Here is a 16,123-nt window from a genome sequence, read left to right on the forward strand (position 1 = left end):
ACCCAAAGCAGTCTACAATAAGATTACAAAGCAGCCAAAAAGACTGAGTGAAACATGAGTTGCAAATCTTTGAAATATGTCAGTTTTAAGTAGTTTGGGGTTCCTTTTACTAAGGTGTGAAATAAATGGACAGTGCCTGTAAAAAAGACCTTTTTAAAAACTTGTTGCCCAAAATGGACGTGCGGCAAAATGAAAATTGGCATGCGTCCATTTTGGGTCTGAGACAATACTGCCAGCCATTGACATAGCGGTAAGGTCTCATGCGGTAACCGTGCGGTAATCGTCTACACACTTAGAATGATGATTACCGCCACTTTCCGTCACGCGCAGGAAAATAAAAATGATTTTCTGGCGCAAGTAACGGACGCACATAAAAAATAAAATTACTGCCCGGTCCTCACAGTAGCTGGGCGGTAACTCCAAATTGGCACACATTGGGCGCACATAGACACCTACGCATCTTAGTAAAAGGGCCCCTGACTGTCGACACCATCTGACCCAGACATCCCTACACATTACCCATTCTTTTCCACTCTGTGCCATATTTACAGCCACATTTCAGATTAAGTAGCCAACAGGGACACAGAGACGTGATCTTACTGCTACTCATCATTCTATAGAGCTACTGACCCTACACAACACTCTCTCTACACAAACACGTAAGACACAATCCCTGCTCAACAATCCAAGACAGATAAACGAGACAAATGAGGGATTAGGGAGTTTGATTTATTATAAGAATGATCAATACAACATGGTATTAAGCAGGTGAAAAAGATTTAATAGCAGCAGCTCAATGTATTTCATTAACATAGACTGATTAACGTCAAACCTTACCTGAACCTGGTAACTTTCTACACATTTCTGTAAATAGTTTCCAGTCATACTATTAAAAAATAAAATTAATGACAACATCTCCTATCAAAAAGTATTCTGACCCTTAAATCACAGAACTGTCCCAAAACATTGTACCAGTGCTGTGATACGGCTCAGTAATTTTTGCACTTCACAGTTAGAAAAATCTCACAGAAGCACCGTTTAGTTGAAAGAAATCTCAATGAAATCTTAATTAACTGTAACCATCCTTTCCTCCTGGCCCAGTGCAACCCCTAGTTAGTCACAGCACAAGGGATAAAAACAATAAAAAAGAAAAAGCATGACAGGTCTCTACTCCGAAGGGCTTACGGTCCAGCCAGTGTTGCAGAGAGAAGCAGCGAGCGTGCTTAGAAGCCAGAGACCAGTCCGGGAGTGACAGCAGTGATTATGATGAAAACTCCAGTGATGAGCGGAGGGGTTATCATGCTGAAAAGGAGACGACCACCTCTTGGAGCTGTTAATGAGAAAATATATCAGCAATGATAAATAATAAATCTCTACTGTTACTGTACCATTCTGATCACAATTGCTATAGTTCACTTTATCCGCAGGATCCTTAAGACAAATTTGTGCAATTGCCCTGTGGATCTCACAGCACAGGAGACAATGTCCTTCACTGTGTCTAATGCAAATCACTAGTAGTTCGTGCAGGAGAGACAATGTCCTTCACTGTGTCTAATGCAGATCTCTGGCACCTGCTGCAGGATTTCACTGAGAATTTGATTAAAAGCTTTGCTCTGTCTAATATAGATTCCAGGATCATTGTGCCAGAGAAGAGTTTATCAATAACGGCAGAATGAGAAATCATTGAACAGGACTGAACTTTCTGAGGGAAGAGTAAAATGAACTAGAATTGATCTCAAGCACAAAGTGAAACTAAAGTATATGAAATAATTCATCCGGTTAATTTTAGGACTTTTTCTGACACTATGAGGCTCATTTTCAAAAGAGGAAAACATCCACGAAGTGGCAGATGGACATTTTTTTTGCCACTTTCCTGCCCCGAAGACTCTACTAGACCACCAGGGTGGATTCAAGTAGGTGCTGGGAGGGCACCCTGTGGCTTGGGAGAGGGGAGGCAAGGGGTCAGATTGCAGCAATGGCAGGGAATGGAGAAGGAGCGACGTGCCTGGAGGCACGGGGCCCTGTGTGACCGCTCCTATTGCCCCTGCCTAAGACCAGCCCTGTTGGAGACCATGGGTACATTTTAGCAGACAATGGAAAAGGTGCCAGTACTCAGTACCCCCAAGTACCCCCTTAAAAAAAACCCTGGTTCGTCCACACGACTATCTCAAATTTCACGTGGACACACTGACCATTCGCTGGACCCTGTGGGGATGCAATATTCTTCCCCGTGGGGAAACACAGGCACTAGTAAGGGAAAATGAAGGTCTCGTCACATCTGTTAGGCTAAGATTGATTTTGATCGATAGTTGAAGGATTGAATGACATAGGGGGGGGGGCGGTCCGCCCCGGGTGCCAGTGGGTGGGGGGTGCTCCGCTCCCGCCGCCTCCCGTGGCCGTTCCCGCGGTGCCGCACATTAAAAAAACCGGCGAAGCAGCGTCGCAGGCAGCGCCCCTCGTGCCCTGCTTTTAAAAAAAAAAAATCAAATCTCCTTCCTCGTTCTCCTCATCTTGACGTCTTGATGTCGACTCGGGCCTTCCAATCAATTTGATTGGAAGGCCCGAGTCGACGTCAAGACGAGGAGAAGGAAGGAGATTTGATTTTTTTTTTTTACAAGCAGGGCACGAGGCGCTGCCTGCGACGCTGCTTCGCCGGTTTTAACGGGACTGAGGTGGGGAAGGAGAGGGGCGAAAGGGACTCGGGTGGGGGGTGTTCAGAGGGGAGAAGGGGACTGGGGTGGGGATGTTCAGAGGGGAGAAGGGGACTGGGGTGGGGGTCTCAGATGGGGGAAGGGGAGGGGAGAAGGGGACTGGTGGGGGTCTCAGACAGGAGAAGGGGAGGGGAGGAGGGGACTGGGGTGGGGATCTCAGAGGGGAGAAGGGGACTGGGGTGGGGGTGTTCAGAGGGGAAAAGGGGAGGGGAGAAGGGGACTGGGGTGGGGATCTCAGACAGGGGAGAAGGGGAGGGGAGAAGGGGACTGGGGTTGGGGTCTCAGACAGGGGAGGGGAGAAGGGGACTGGGGTGGGGGTCTCAGACAGGAGAAGGGGAGGGGAGAAGGGGACTGGGGTGGGGGTCTCAGACAGGGGAGGGGAGAAGGGGACTGTGGTGGGGGTCTCAGACAGGAGAAGGGGAGGGGAGAAGGGGACTGGGGTGGGGGTGTTCAGAGGGGAGAAGGGGGCTGGAACTGGGGGCTGAAAAAAGGGGCAGAGAGAGAAAGGGGACAGATCCTAGATGGAAGGGGGAGCGAGAGGGAGGGTAGACTCTGGATGGATGGGAGAGGGAGGGCAAATGGTGGATTGAAGGGGCAGAGAGAAAGGACAGACAGTGGATGCAAGGGATAGAAAGGGCGGACAGTGGATGGAAGGGAGAGAGAGGGCAGACATTGGATGGCAGAGAGAGAGAGAGAGAGAGAGAGAGTGAAGACAGATGCTGGATGGAAGGAAGATGGTGAAAAGAAGATGAGGAAAGCAGAAACCAGAGACAACAAACTGTAAATAAAATATATTTTTTTAATTTTTTTGCTTTAGGATAAAGTATAGTAGATGTGTTAAATGTTTATAATAGAACATGTAAATAAGGTAATCTTTTTATTGGACTAATTTTAATACATTTTGACTAACTTTCAGAGAACAAAACCCCCTTCCTCAGGTCAGGATAGGATACTGTAACAGCACTATACTGTACTGACCCGAGGACGGAGGTTTTGGCCTCTGAAAGCTAAATGTATTAGTCCAATAAAATGGTATTATTTTACTTTCTATATTTGTTTTATTTCTATTTGTTAATTTGTAAAGTGGTGATTGGTACTTGTTAGTTTTTTTCAAATTTACATCTGCTGTCTTTATATTTTGCACAGCACTAGGGGACAGTTTCTGTTTCTGTGGTGTTGCATTGTATGCAGAGTCTGGCATTGGGGGTTCAGTTTAATTTTTGTCTAAATAGAAAGTTTATGATTACTTATCCTATAGTGGATTAGGGTGTATCTGTGTTTGTGAAAAAGACATGGCTTTCAGTTGGCATTGACTGTGCAGGATCTACGATCTGTACTATTCTGTCTGGTTTCGTTTTACAATAGGTGAATTGATGTTCTAGTGCTCACTGTAGTGTTTAAGATGCTTTCCTTTTCCTTGTGTGACTCGTAGAAATGACTGCTTATGGTATGGTAGAATTGCTCTATAGGTCCTGAGTGTTTTGTATTCTCGGCATGCCTGGTACTGGATTTGGGGGGGGGGGGTGTTAAAAAATGACCGGCCCCGGGTGTCAACTACCCTAGGTACGCCACTGGAACAATGGAGTTCTTTTCTTTTAAATTTTTACCTTTTTGTGTTTTAAAGCACTTCACATGATATGGCAGAATATCAAATACATAAACCATAAACCATCTCTGGCTTTACTGGTCACCAGTTCAAAATGGCGTCTAGGACCTCAGCAGTAATCTTGTGGCTGTCTAATTGCCCTTATTTTTATATTGTGTGTTATGTTGATTGTTATTTTACATTGTTAAACATTTTGGATTTATTGTGAAAGACATTAGATATATCACGTGAAGGAATAACTATAAAGATGAAGGCCGTTCTCACCAGAGCTGTAGCAGTATTTGTAGGTTGTTCCAACTGTGGCATTTGCACCTAGAAAGCAGAAATATATGTATTTATAACAATGAAAAATGCAAAGCTGGAACAGGCAATATTCAGCTGCACAGTCGACATTTTTATAATTGGCGGCTGTGATGGACAAAAAGTACCCAGATATTCAGTGTCACTATCCAGAAAGAGGCAGGCACTGAAAATCTGGATAAGAAGTTAAGGCAGGAAGTTATCCGGATAGTGGCAACATTCAGTCTCCAATCTCAATAACTTCAGAAGCCTTATATCAGGTCAAAGTTCAGAGTCAGTCAGAGTTTGTTAAAATGGCGGTTACCACAGGCCTTTTATAGCCAGATATCAGTGCTGGACATCTGGGTACAATGGCACTGCCAGGTGATATTCAAACTGAGACTCAGATAATGACTTGAATAAACTTAGGAGCTATTTTCCTATCTAACTTTATCCAGACTAACCCAGTTAGTGACCTGAATATTGCCATTGACCAGGTAATGCCCAGCTCCACCCAGACTCCATTCTCAGACCACCCTGCCACTACCGGCATAGTGCCACAGCCGGCTGCCCAGATGTTCAGTGAGACTATCCAGGTCACTAAATATCCAGGTTCGGCCCAGTCACACCAGTTATCTGGGTAGGAGAATTTTTTCAGGTATGTTGGGGAAAGGAGGAATACTAGAAATGGAATTGTAAGACTGAAAGATGCCATGAACCACTCTGTGGAGAGTAATAAGGAAAAGGCAGACACACTAAATAAACACTTCTTTCTGGTGTTTACAGAAGAAAATCCTGGAGAAGGGCCATAGTCAGGAATTAAGTTGATTTTGCACCATTTCTTAAAGAAAGTGTTGATGAAAAACTGAAAGTGGATGAAGCCAATGCTGAACAGTGGCATAGATAGGACTGAATGGGCCCCATTGGGAAAAATTGAGGTGAGACCCCAATAACACCATTGCTCCCTAAGTGGTGGGCATGGGGGGAGGGGAGAATGCACATGTTCAGTATCAACTCTCTCTGCAACACCTTGTAACCCTATTACTATGTAAGCCGCATTGAACCTGCTATGAGTGGGAAAATGCGGGGTACAAATGTAACAAATATATAAATAAATATATATAAATAAATCTCTGTGGATTGGAGAACGGCGGAGGTGGTCCCTCTTCACAAGAGTGGTGATAGGGAAGAAGCTGGAAACTACAGGCCAGTAAGCCTCACTTCAAATATTGGCAAAGTAATGGAAGCGATGCTGAAGGAAAGGATAGTGAATTTCCTGGAAGCCAATAAGTTGCAAGATCCCAGACAACATGGTTTTACCAAAGGGAAATCGTGCCAAACGAATCTCATTGAGTTCTTTGATTGGGTGACAGGAGAATTGAATCAGGGACGAGCTATGGACGTAATCTACTTAGATTTCAGCAAAGCTTTTGACACGGTACCCCACTGGAGGCTCTTAAATAAACTAGATGGGCTGAAAATAGGACCCGAAGTGGTGAACTGGATTAGGAACTGGTTGACGGACAGAAGCCAGAGGGTGGTGGTGAATGGAATTCGCTCGGAGGAGGGAAAGGTGAGTAGTGGAGTGCCTCAGGGATCGGTGCTGGGACCGATTCTGTTCAATATATTTGTGAGTGACATTGCCGAAGGGTTAGAAGGTAAAGTTTGCCTATTTGCGGATGATACTAAGATCTGTAACAGAGTGGACACCCAGGAAGGAGTGGAAAACATGAAAATGGATCTGAGGAAGCTAGAAGAATGGTCTAAGGTTTGGCAATTAAAATTCAATGCGAAGAAATGCAAAGTGATGCACTTAGGGAATAGAAATCCTCGGGAGACGTATGTGTTAGGCGGGGAGAATCTGATAGGTACGGACGGGGAGAGGGATCTTGGAGTGATAGTATCTGAGGATCTGAAGGCGACGAAACAGTGTGACAAGGCGGTGGCCGTAGCTAGAAGGTTGTTAGGCTGTATAGAAAGAGGTGTGACCAGCAGAAGAAAGGAGGTGTTGATGCCCCTGTATAAGTCGTTGGTGAGGCCCCACCTAGAGTATTGTGTTCAGTTTTGGAGGCCATACCTTGTGAAGGATGTAAAAAGAATTGAAGCGGTGCAAAGAAAAGCTACAAGAATGGTAAGGGATTTGCGTTACAAGACGTATGAGCAGAGACTTGATGACCTGAACATGTATACTCTGGAAGAAAGGAGAAACAGGGGTGATATGATACAGACGTTCAAATATTTGAAAGGTATTAATATGCAAACGAACCTTTTCCGGAGGTGCGAAGGCGGTAGAACGAGAGGACATGAAATGAGATTGAAGGGGGGCAGACTTAAGAAAAATGTCAGGAAGTATTTTTTCACGGAGAGAAGTGGATGCTTGGAATTCCCTCCCGCGGGAGGTGGTGGAAATGAAAACGGTAACGGAATTCAAACACGCGTGGGATAATCATAAAGGAATCCTGTTCGGAAGGAATGGATCCTAAGGAGCTTAGCCGAGATTGGGTGGCAGAGCCGGTGGCGGGAGGCGGGGATAGTGCTGGGCAGACTTATACGGTCTGTGCCCTGAAAAGGACAGGTACAAATCAAGGTAAGGTATACACAAAAAGTAGCACATATGAGTTTATCTTGTAGGGCAGACTGGATGGACCATGCAGGTCTTTTTCTGCCGTCATTTACTATGTTACTAGTGTCCCTATCCTTCCCCTTGTCCAGTATTGCCCCTCCCTGACCCTCTCCCTATGCTTCCTTCTCTCTATCTCCTTCCCCCTGCAACCCCCCCCCCCTCCATGTTGTGGCATCTGCCTCGACCTCCTTTCAGTGGTCCAGCATCTCTACCCCTCTCTCCCAAATCCCCCCACCCCGCCGTTCAGCATCTGTTTCCTCTTTTCTCCCTCCCTTTTGTTGCAGATCTCTCTTTTTCATCTGTTCTCCATCCAACCCAGGCCATCATCTTCCCCCTCTCTTCTCCGTCCCTTTTGGCCCAGGTTTTAGTCTGTCTCTTTGTCCGTCTCTGTCTCTTCCATCTGTTCTTCAGCATCTTCTTCTTCACCCCTTTGGTCCAGGTCTCTCTCTTACTCTTCCATCTGGTCCCTCCCCAAGGTCCAGCATTTCTCTTTCTCTGTCCACCCCCCCCCCACCCCCATTTTCGAGGCTTCTCCCTGGCAGGTGGCCAGCAGCGGCAGAGGCTGCACTGAAAACTGGCTGTCTCTGTCCGTCGGGGCCTTTCTTCTGCTGCACCCCACCCAGAGGAAGTTGCATTAGAGAGGTAGCACATGGCACATGAAAGGCTCTGCCAGCCCAAACCAGCCAGTTTTCAGTACTGCCTGTGCCAGTCACCTGCCACAGCATCGGGGAGAAGCCAGAGAGACAGCAGTGGATGGCGCGATGCTGAGTGTGTGTGGGGGGGGATAGAGTGATGCTGGGCCAGGCCAGTCATGGGGGGGGGGGGAGGAATGGGAGAGAGGATGGTAAGGATGCCGGACCTGTGGGTGGGAACAGCTTCAGACAGCCCCTTCTATTGGGCGGCCCTGGGTATTTTGCACAGCTTGCTGAATGGTAGCTACACCCCTGGTGCTGAGGGAGCTCAGAGGTGATCTAGCAGATCCTCTTAAAGATTTGTTTAACAAATGCTTGGAGAGATTCCAAGGGATTGTTAGGAAAGGAATGGAAAACAAAAATGAGAATGCTGTAATGCCTTTGTTTCACTCCACCTCGAACAGAGAAAGGCAACGAAAATGAAAATGGGACGACTTCCCTATGAGGAAAGGCTAAAACAGCTAGGGCTGTTCAGTTTGGAGAAGTGACAGCTGAGGGAAATATGATAGAGGTCTTTAATATACTGAGTGGAGTGGAACAGGTAGATGCAATGAAGCTACTAAGTAGTAAATTATAACAAATTGGAGAAAATATTTCTTCACTCAATGAGTAATTAAGCTCTGGAATTCATTACCAGAGAATGTGGTAAAGGCAGTTAGCTTAGCAGGGTTTTAAAAAGGTCTGGATAATTTTCTTAAAGAAAAGTCCATAAGCCATTATTAAGAAGGATCTGGGGAAATCCACTGCTTATTTCTAGGATAACCAACATAAGAACATAAAACTAGCCATACTGGGTCAGGGCACTGGTCCTTCTATCCCAGTATCCTATTTCCAGCAGTGGCCAAGCCAGGTCACAAGTACCTGGCAGAAAACCCAAATATTGGCAACATTCCATGCTACCAATCCCAGGTCAAGCAGTGGGTTCCCATGTCTGTCTCAATAGCATACTATGGACTTTTCTTCCAGGAACTTGTCCAAATGTTTTTTAAACCCAGATACACTAACCATTATTCATTGAGTGAAAAAAAACATTTCCTCCTATTTGTTTAAAATATATTTCTTTGTAATTTCCTTGAGTGTCTCCTAGTTTTTGTACTTTTGGAACGAGTAAAAAAAATGATTCACTTTTACTCATTCTACACCACTCAGGATTTTGTAAATCTCAATCATATTCCCCCCCCCCCCCCAGCCATCTCTTTCCAAGCTGAACAGCCCCAACCTCTTTAGCCTTTCCTCATATGACAGGAGTTCCAGTGGCCAATCCAGGTACTTGTGACCTGGATTGGCCACTGTTGGAAACAGGATGTTGGGCTTGATGGACCTTCGGTCTGTCCCAGTATGGCAACACTTATGTGCTTTGGATTCTGAATGGAATCTTGCTACTCTCTGGGGTTCTATATGGAATGTTGCTACTCTGGGATTCCAGAATCTTGTTATTCTTTGAGGTTTCTGCCAGGTACTTGTGACCTGGATTGGCCACTGTTGGAAACAGGATGCTGGGCTTGATGGACCTTTGGTCTGTCCCAGTATGGCAACACTTATGTACTTATGTACTTGGGATTCTGAATGGAATCTTGCTACTCTCTGGGGTTCTACATGGAATGTTGGTACTCTGGGATTCCAGAATCTTGTTATTCATTGAGGTTTCTGCCAGGTACTTGTGACCTGGATTGGCCACTGTTGGAAACAGGATACTAGGTTTGGCCCTTTGGTCTGTCCCAGTATGGCAACACTTATGTTCTTATGAATAAAAATATCATATAGAAAACAACTGTAAGCATAAGAATGAGTGCTTATATATGTTTATAGTTGCCTGCTTGTGCTGGCTTGAATTTGTCTGGTATGGAGATTTTGTGGATATTGAGGGGCCCTTTTACCCAACTGTGTTATGTGGAGGGGCATAATCGAACGCAAATGCCCTTCTCCATGGGCATCTATCTCCGAGGACGGATGCGTGAAGGGGCGGGACAGACCGTATTTTCAAAAAAGATGGGCATCCATCTTTTGTTTCGATAATATGGTTGGTGCCGGGCAAATGCATCGGATTTGGGCGGATTTGAGCTGGGCGGAATCATTTTTCAGCGATAATGGAAACCGAAGGCGCCCAGCTCAAAAACGAATAACTCCAAGGCATTTGGTCGTGGGAGGGGCCAGGATTCGTAGTGCACTGATCCCACTAACTGAATGGGAAAAGCCCTTCCCTTACTAATCTGGAAAAGAACAGGCATGCATGAAGGAAATTGAACGCAAATGAGCTCCTCGCTGTTAGCTCATTTGCACACGATTTCCTTCCTAAGGAGGGTGCCCGAACTGCCCAGATGACCACCGGAGGGAATCGGGGATGACCTCCCCTGATCCCCAGTGGTGATTAACCACCTCCCACCCCCAAAAAAACAATGTTTCAAACTTTTTTTTAAGAGTATGTCCTTGCAGTTGAAGACGTCCTTCCCTGCAACAGCAGTTGAGAATGTCCAAAATGCTTCCAACACCCTCTTTATTTATTTGGATTGTGGATCACAAGTAGCAGCAGTGGGATTTGAACCAGCCACCTCTGGGTTACCAGAGCAGTGCTCTAACCATTAGGCCAATCGGTCACTCCACTGCTCCCTTCCACTTCCTTGAAATTTGGCCATCACTGTGGGGGGGGGGGGGGGCAGTATGTATGTCTCTGGGTGGGGGAGGTATGTGTGTGTCAGCAGAGGCATAACAAAGGCATGGATGGCCTGCTTTCAAACATTTTGGACATCCTGAACTGCCCCCCTACAGAGACAGCCAAATTTCAAGGCAGAGGAGTGGTTAGAGCACTGGTCTGGCAATCCAGAGGTGGCTGGTTCAAATCCCACTGCTGCCACTTGTGATCCACAATCCAAATAAATAAAGGGGGTGTTGGAAGCATTTTGGACGTCTTCAACTGCCGTGGCAGGGACAGAGGCATCGTGAAGGATATACTCTTAAAAAAAAAAAAAAGGTTTTAAAGTTGTTTTTTTCTGGGTAGGAGGTGGTTAATCACCACTGGGGAAGTCAGGGGAGGTCATCCCCAATTCCCTCCGGTGGTCATCTGGGCAGCACTTTTTGGGGACTTGTTCGTGAGAAAAAAGGGTCCAGAAAAAGCAGCCCAAATTCTCGCTTCTGGCGCCCTTCTTTTTTCGATTATCGGCCGAGGGCGCCCATCTCTCCTCAGCCGATAAACACGCCCCAGTCCCGCCTTCACCACGCCTCCGACACACCTCCGTCAACTTTGTCCGTTACCGCGACAGATTGCAGTTGGAGATGCCCAAAATCGGCTTTCGGTTATACCGATTTGGGTGCCCACGGGAGAAAGGCGCCCATCTCCCTATTTGGGTCGAAATATGGGCATCTTTCTCTTTCGAAAATAAGGCTGAAAGTGGTCTTAGTGTATGCTTATGCGTTCATTCTCGCAAGCTAAGGCCATTTATCCCACATGGGTACAATGGCCATGTTTTCTATTTTTTTAATTAATAGCCACATGATAACTTTCCCATTAACATGTCAGCCCCTACCTATTTTGTAGGCAGTAAGGGCTCATGCACTAACCACACGCTAATCAGTTAGCTTGCAGCGATGTAGCTGTGTGAACCAATTAGTGCAGTACACACCTACTCTCCACCCTGACCTGACCCAAACTTTGCCTGAACTCAAGTAAAACCGAGCTTCTCTAGGTCCCCAACACAAGTGGATACATACCTGACATCAAAATCCCTTTTGGGACTGTCCTTCTTTGTTAATTGTACAGTGCTGCGCAACCCCTGGTAGCGCTTTAGAAATGTTAAATAGTAGTAGTAGTATGATAACATCAAGAATGGATTACTGCAATGCACTATACAATGGTCTGACTACAAAGGGCCTGCACCAGCTCCAGTTGATTCAGAATGCAGCAGCAAGACTCATAGAAGGTTGCAAGCGACGTGACCACATCACACCATTTTTGCAAAAACTTCATTGGCTACCAGTACAATACAGGGCTAAATTTAAAACTCTATGTCTGATCTTCAAGATCCTGAAAGGAAATGGCCCCGAGTATCTGAAAAATAGGATGATCCTCCACACACCGCCAAGGACACTAAGGTCCTCCCAAGGACTTTCACTAACCACACTCTCTCCAAAAGACATTACACGATGTGATACCTGCAAGCGAGCCTTCTCTGGAGTAGCCCCCACACTCTGGAATGTATTGCCTGAAAGGCTCCACCTAACACAATCTCTACTTCAGGAAGCCGGTGAAATCTTGGCTTTTCAACCAAGCCTTTAATGGAAGAAGTAACTAACTTCATTATTCTCACTCAAACACACAAGGAGTGACTCATATACATTTTTGGATCAACCTAGCGACACCCTAAACATGCTCCTTGAAATCACTACATCCTAGTAATCTCTATGTAAATAGCAGACTTTATGAAACAGATCATATGTGTAAATGCCATTATCTACATGCGCACTAGGCATATATAAGTTTATACTAAAGTGTCTTGGTTGAACTAGACCATGATATCTTGAATATGGTATTAGTAATGTGAAGCAGAAGCTGAGTATAATGAGATTATCTACATGCGGACATGCTTATAAAATGGCTCCACAATGCAGGTTCAAGAAAATTGGGTGCCCTAGAGAAACCTTCAGCCTTACACCTAACCCCTGTAGAAATATGCTAGCCCTTGCTCTCAGTGAAATACAGGCCAATGGCTCAGGTTAAGAGTTAGGCCTCTTAAAATCAAAAATCATCTCTGATATAAAATATATTTCACTGCAGCTCAAGCTGAAATGAGTTCCCAGAGAGCTGGCAAGGGAGGGGGGGGCTTTGCTCCTGTAACCAATGCTGGGACTGGCACCTGCGAGAAGTCATGAGCAAGATGTTTTGACTAAAATGAAAGATAGTAGAGGGTCAGATGTACATAGGATGAGAACATCCAAGGGGAGGGGGGGAGCTGAAGAGAGCAAAATGACCTGTGAAGTCATCTCACAGATGTGCTCTGAACATATTTTGTTTATACTTAGAGCTTGAGAACATGTGAAGTCATTCTTATTAACTGATAAGGGCCAAGAGCTCTGGTGAGAAAGCTAGGGTCCATTGGAATCAATGGGGCCAAAATGGTATAAAAAGGGCAGCCAGAAGGGTAGCAAAAAAGACGAAGGCTGGAGAGAGACGTGTCGTGAAGTGCTGTTCTACCATATAGTAAACATAAACATAGTAGATGACGGCAGAAAAAGACCTGCACGGTCCATCCAGTCTGCCCAAGAAGATAAATTCCTATGTGCTACTTTTTTATTTGTACTGTCCTCTTCAGGGCACAGACTGTATAAGTCTGGCCAGCCCTATCCCCACCTCCCAACCACCAACCCCGCCTCCCAACCACCGGCTCTGGCACAGACCGTATAAGTCTGCCCAGCACTATCCCCGCCGCCCAACCACCAGCCCCCGGCACAGACCGTATAAGTCTGCCCAGCACTAGTCCCGCCTCCCAACCACCAGCCCCAGCACAGACCGTATAAGTCTGCCCAGCACTAGCCCCGCCTCCCAACCACCAGCTCTGCCACCCATTCTAGGCTAAGCTCCTGAGGATCCCTTCCTTCTGCACAGGATTCCTTTATGTTTATCCCACGCATGTTTGAATTCCGTTACCGTTTTCATCTCCACGGGAGGGCATTCCAAGTATCCACCACCCTCTCCGTGAAAAAATACTTCCTGACATTCTTCTTGAGTCTGCCCCCCTTCAATCTCATTTCATGCCCTCTCGTTCTACCGCCTTCCCATCTCCGGAAAATGTTCATTTGCGGATTAATACCTTTCAAATATGAATACCTGGTTGCCTCTACTGCCTTTGGGTGAGATGCTGATGCTAATAAACTATCTTACTATATCTATTGAATACTGGGTTTCTTTCTAATCACTGAACTGGCTACTGCCCAGACTGTGTAAAACCGTCATGAGCAGATACAAGGTTGGGGTAATTAAGTATTTAGAGGGAATATACAATCCTTTTCACACTAGTAGAAAGCCCATGCCTTCCGCTGCTCAGACCGAGCTGGCAGGACCCATTATTTTCACCCCCAATCAATTAACTTTCAGGCCCCTAATCTTCCCCCAAACACGTCACACTTTTAACCACCCTTTCTGCAGGTGGTTCTTTGAGTTTGTTTGACTGTGAGGGTCTATTGTTTTGCTTTGACTGCTCTGTGCTGCTCCCCCAGAGGTTGCTGAATTACCTAGTGTTGTCTAGCGTTAAGGCTGGTTCTGCACAGTATAACAAAGTCTCTACTTTTACCTGCTCTGAAATTTATACAGCGTTTCTGGAGCAGGGAGTGACCCAGTGCCCTCCCCTGTCATTATTACAATCAAATGAGCCCTGTCCAGTGATGAATGTCATATTCACATTTTTATTCACTATTTCCCCAGTATTCCCCCAATACCTGCAAGAAAAGTGCCTCAATTTCTCTACGCCAGACTTCAGGACTCACCCTCTAGGTATGCGCAGTTATATCTGCTGCAGGTCTCCTGAGTACTGTTCAGGACAAAGGAGTGTGTTTGCTCGTCAAAACTTGACACAGTGAAAACTTCATTCACTGGCAACAACACTTCTTTTTGATTGGGATAATAGGAATATTCTTCAATGCAAACTCCAAAGCAGGTCATCAGGGTGAAAAATGAATCTTTTCCAAATTTCTTGGCAGCCACTTCTTTACTCTTAGATGTAGACGTGAACTGTCCAAACCTCATCTTCTTATCTGAGGATTTTGGGGGAAGAAAATAAACATCTTTATTTCCTCTGTACACTGTCTGGCACCGTTCTCCACAATTTCCTCTTAAGAGTTTTAAAGCTGTTGTCAAGTAAAAATGAAGGACTTTGAAGTGAAAGTTCTCCATGTAATGTTCCGGAGATTCACCGCCATCCCTTACAGCTTTATTGAATTTTTTATAAATGTGACCAGTATAAGCCAGTAAAGCTATTCCATGCTCATCCGTGAAGCCTTTGGGGAGGGGTGGAAGTGTCTTTTCCTGTACCTTTTTTGTCCAATTTAACACAGCATCCTCCCATGATTTTTTAAACGCAGGATCTTTATTTTCTTCAGCTTCCAGTAAGTTCTCAGAACGCATTTTTTTCACCATCGCTTCTTCACAGTCGAGATACTGATCGTCAAAAGCTTTAGGCGTCATATTTAACTTTATTTCTGTAATTTGACATTTCACCTGAAAAAAGAAGTGATGTATTCCAAGTAACTAAACCCTCAGATGTGACTCCCCACTGACCCTGGCACACCTAAAAACACTGGCCCCCATATTCAGATCGTGGGAGACAGCCGGGTCCACGCTGTTCCCAGATATTCAATGATGAGCTGTTTGGGGTTTTTTGGCCGGTTTGAAAATAACCGGCTATGTCGATATTCAGATACAGCTGGTTATCTTTACACTGACCAAAGATGTAACAGGGTTTGATGAGGACAAATTTGGCTGCCAACCCTGGTTTGAAAATCGGTGGATAGCCAGTTATATCGCATGATATAACTGGTTATCCACTAGCCACTAACCATGGATATTCAGTGGCTGACAGCCGGTTATTCCCCGCTGAATATTGGCGGATAATCGGTTAAGCACTGTTTAACTGGTCAGCATCTGCTCTGACTGGTTAAATAGCATTAAATATCGAGCAGACTGTCATTTTACTAATCCTACCACTCCAGAAAACACTCCCCCCCCCCCCCACCAGTATTCAGAAGAATGACATTTAGCTGGGTATTCAGCGATATTCAGACAGGGATAGCTGACTATCACTGATTAGAGCTTAGCAGATAGTTATATTGCATATGGGATAGAAGGGGATGGAGAGGAGAGGAAAGGGGAACATCCTGCTCATGGATGTTTGCTTTTTTAGAAAATATACACCTTTTTTAATTTTGTGTTTAGCAAAGTATGGAAGAAAATGCACTTATGTCACTATTACTAGTATTTTCACTGCTTATAGAATCTGGTTTTCTTGAGGAGGGGGTCAAGATGACTGTGCTGTGGTATGGCGGGGTGGGGCAGGACGGGGCTGGGTGGGCTGGTGGGTGGAGATTACTTGTGGTGGGGATGGGACAGGTTAGATTCTACTACTACTACTACTATTTAGCATTTCTATAGCGCTACAAGGCGTACGCAGCACTGCACAAACATAGAAGAAAGACAGTCCCTGCTCAAAGAGCTTACAATCTAATAGAC

General features: G+C 45.5%; 2 protein-coding genes across 2 annotated transcripts in view; both read right to left on the reverse strand.

The window, feature by feature from the left end:
• LOC115468267 (olfactory receptor 51E1-like) overlaps positions 1-16,123 on the reverse strand; it is a 74,306-nt gene that overhangs the window by 55,534 nt on the left and 2,649 nt on the right. The window lies entirely within an intron of this gene.
• Positions 709-16,123, reverse strand: part of LOC115468270 (ecto-ADP-ribosyltransferase 5-like) — a 59,531-nt gene continuing 44,116 nt past the window's right edge. Inside the window, exons 3-5 of the mRNA XM_030199852.1 lie at positions 14,386-15,115; positions 4,582-4,629; positions 709-1,330 (exon numbers count right to left, since the gene is read on the reverse strand). Coding sequence (XP_030055712.1) covers positions 1,224-1,330; positions 4,582-4,629; positions 14,386-15,115 — 885 coding nt within the window. The 3' untranslated portion in view covers positions 709-1,223. The remainder of the gene's footprint in view (positions 1,331-4,581; positions 4,630-14,385; positions 15,116-16,123) is intronic.

This window comes from Microcaecilia unicolor, chromosome 4 (assembly GCF_901765095.1).
Source record: "Microcaecilia unicolor chromosome 4, aMicUni1.1, whole genome shotgun sequence".
NCBI classification, from domain to species: Eukaryota; Metazoa; Chordata; class Amphibia; order Gymnophiona; family Siphonopidae; genus Microcaecilia; species Microcaecilia unicolor.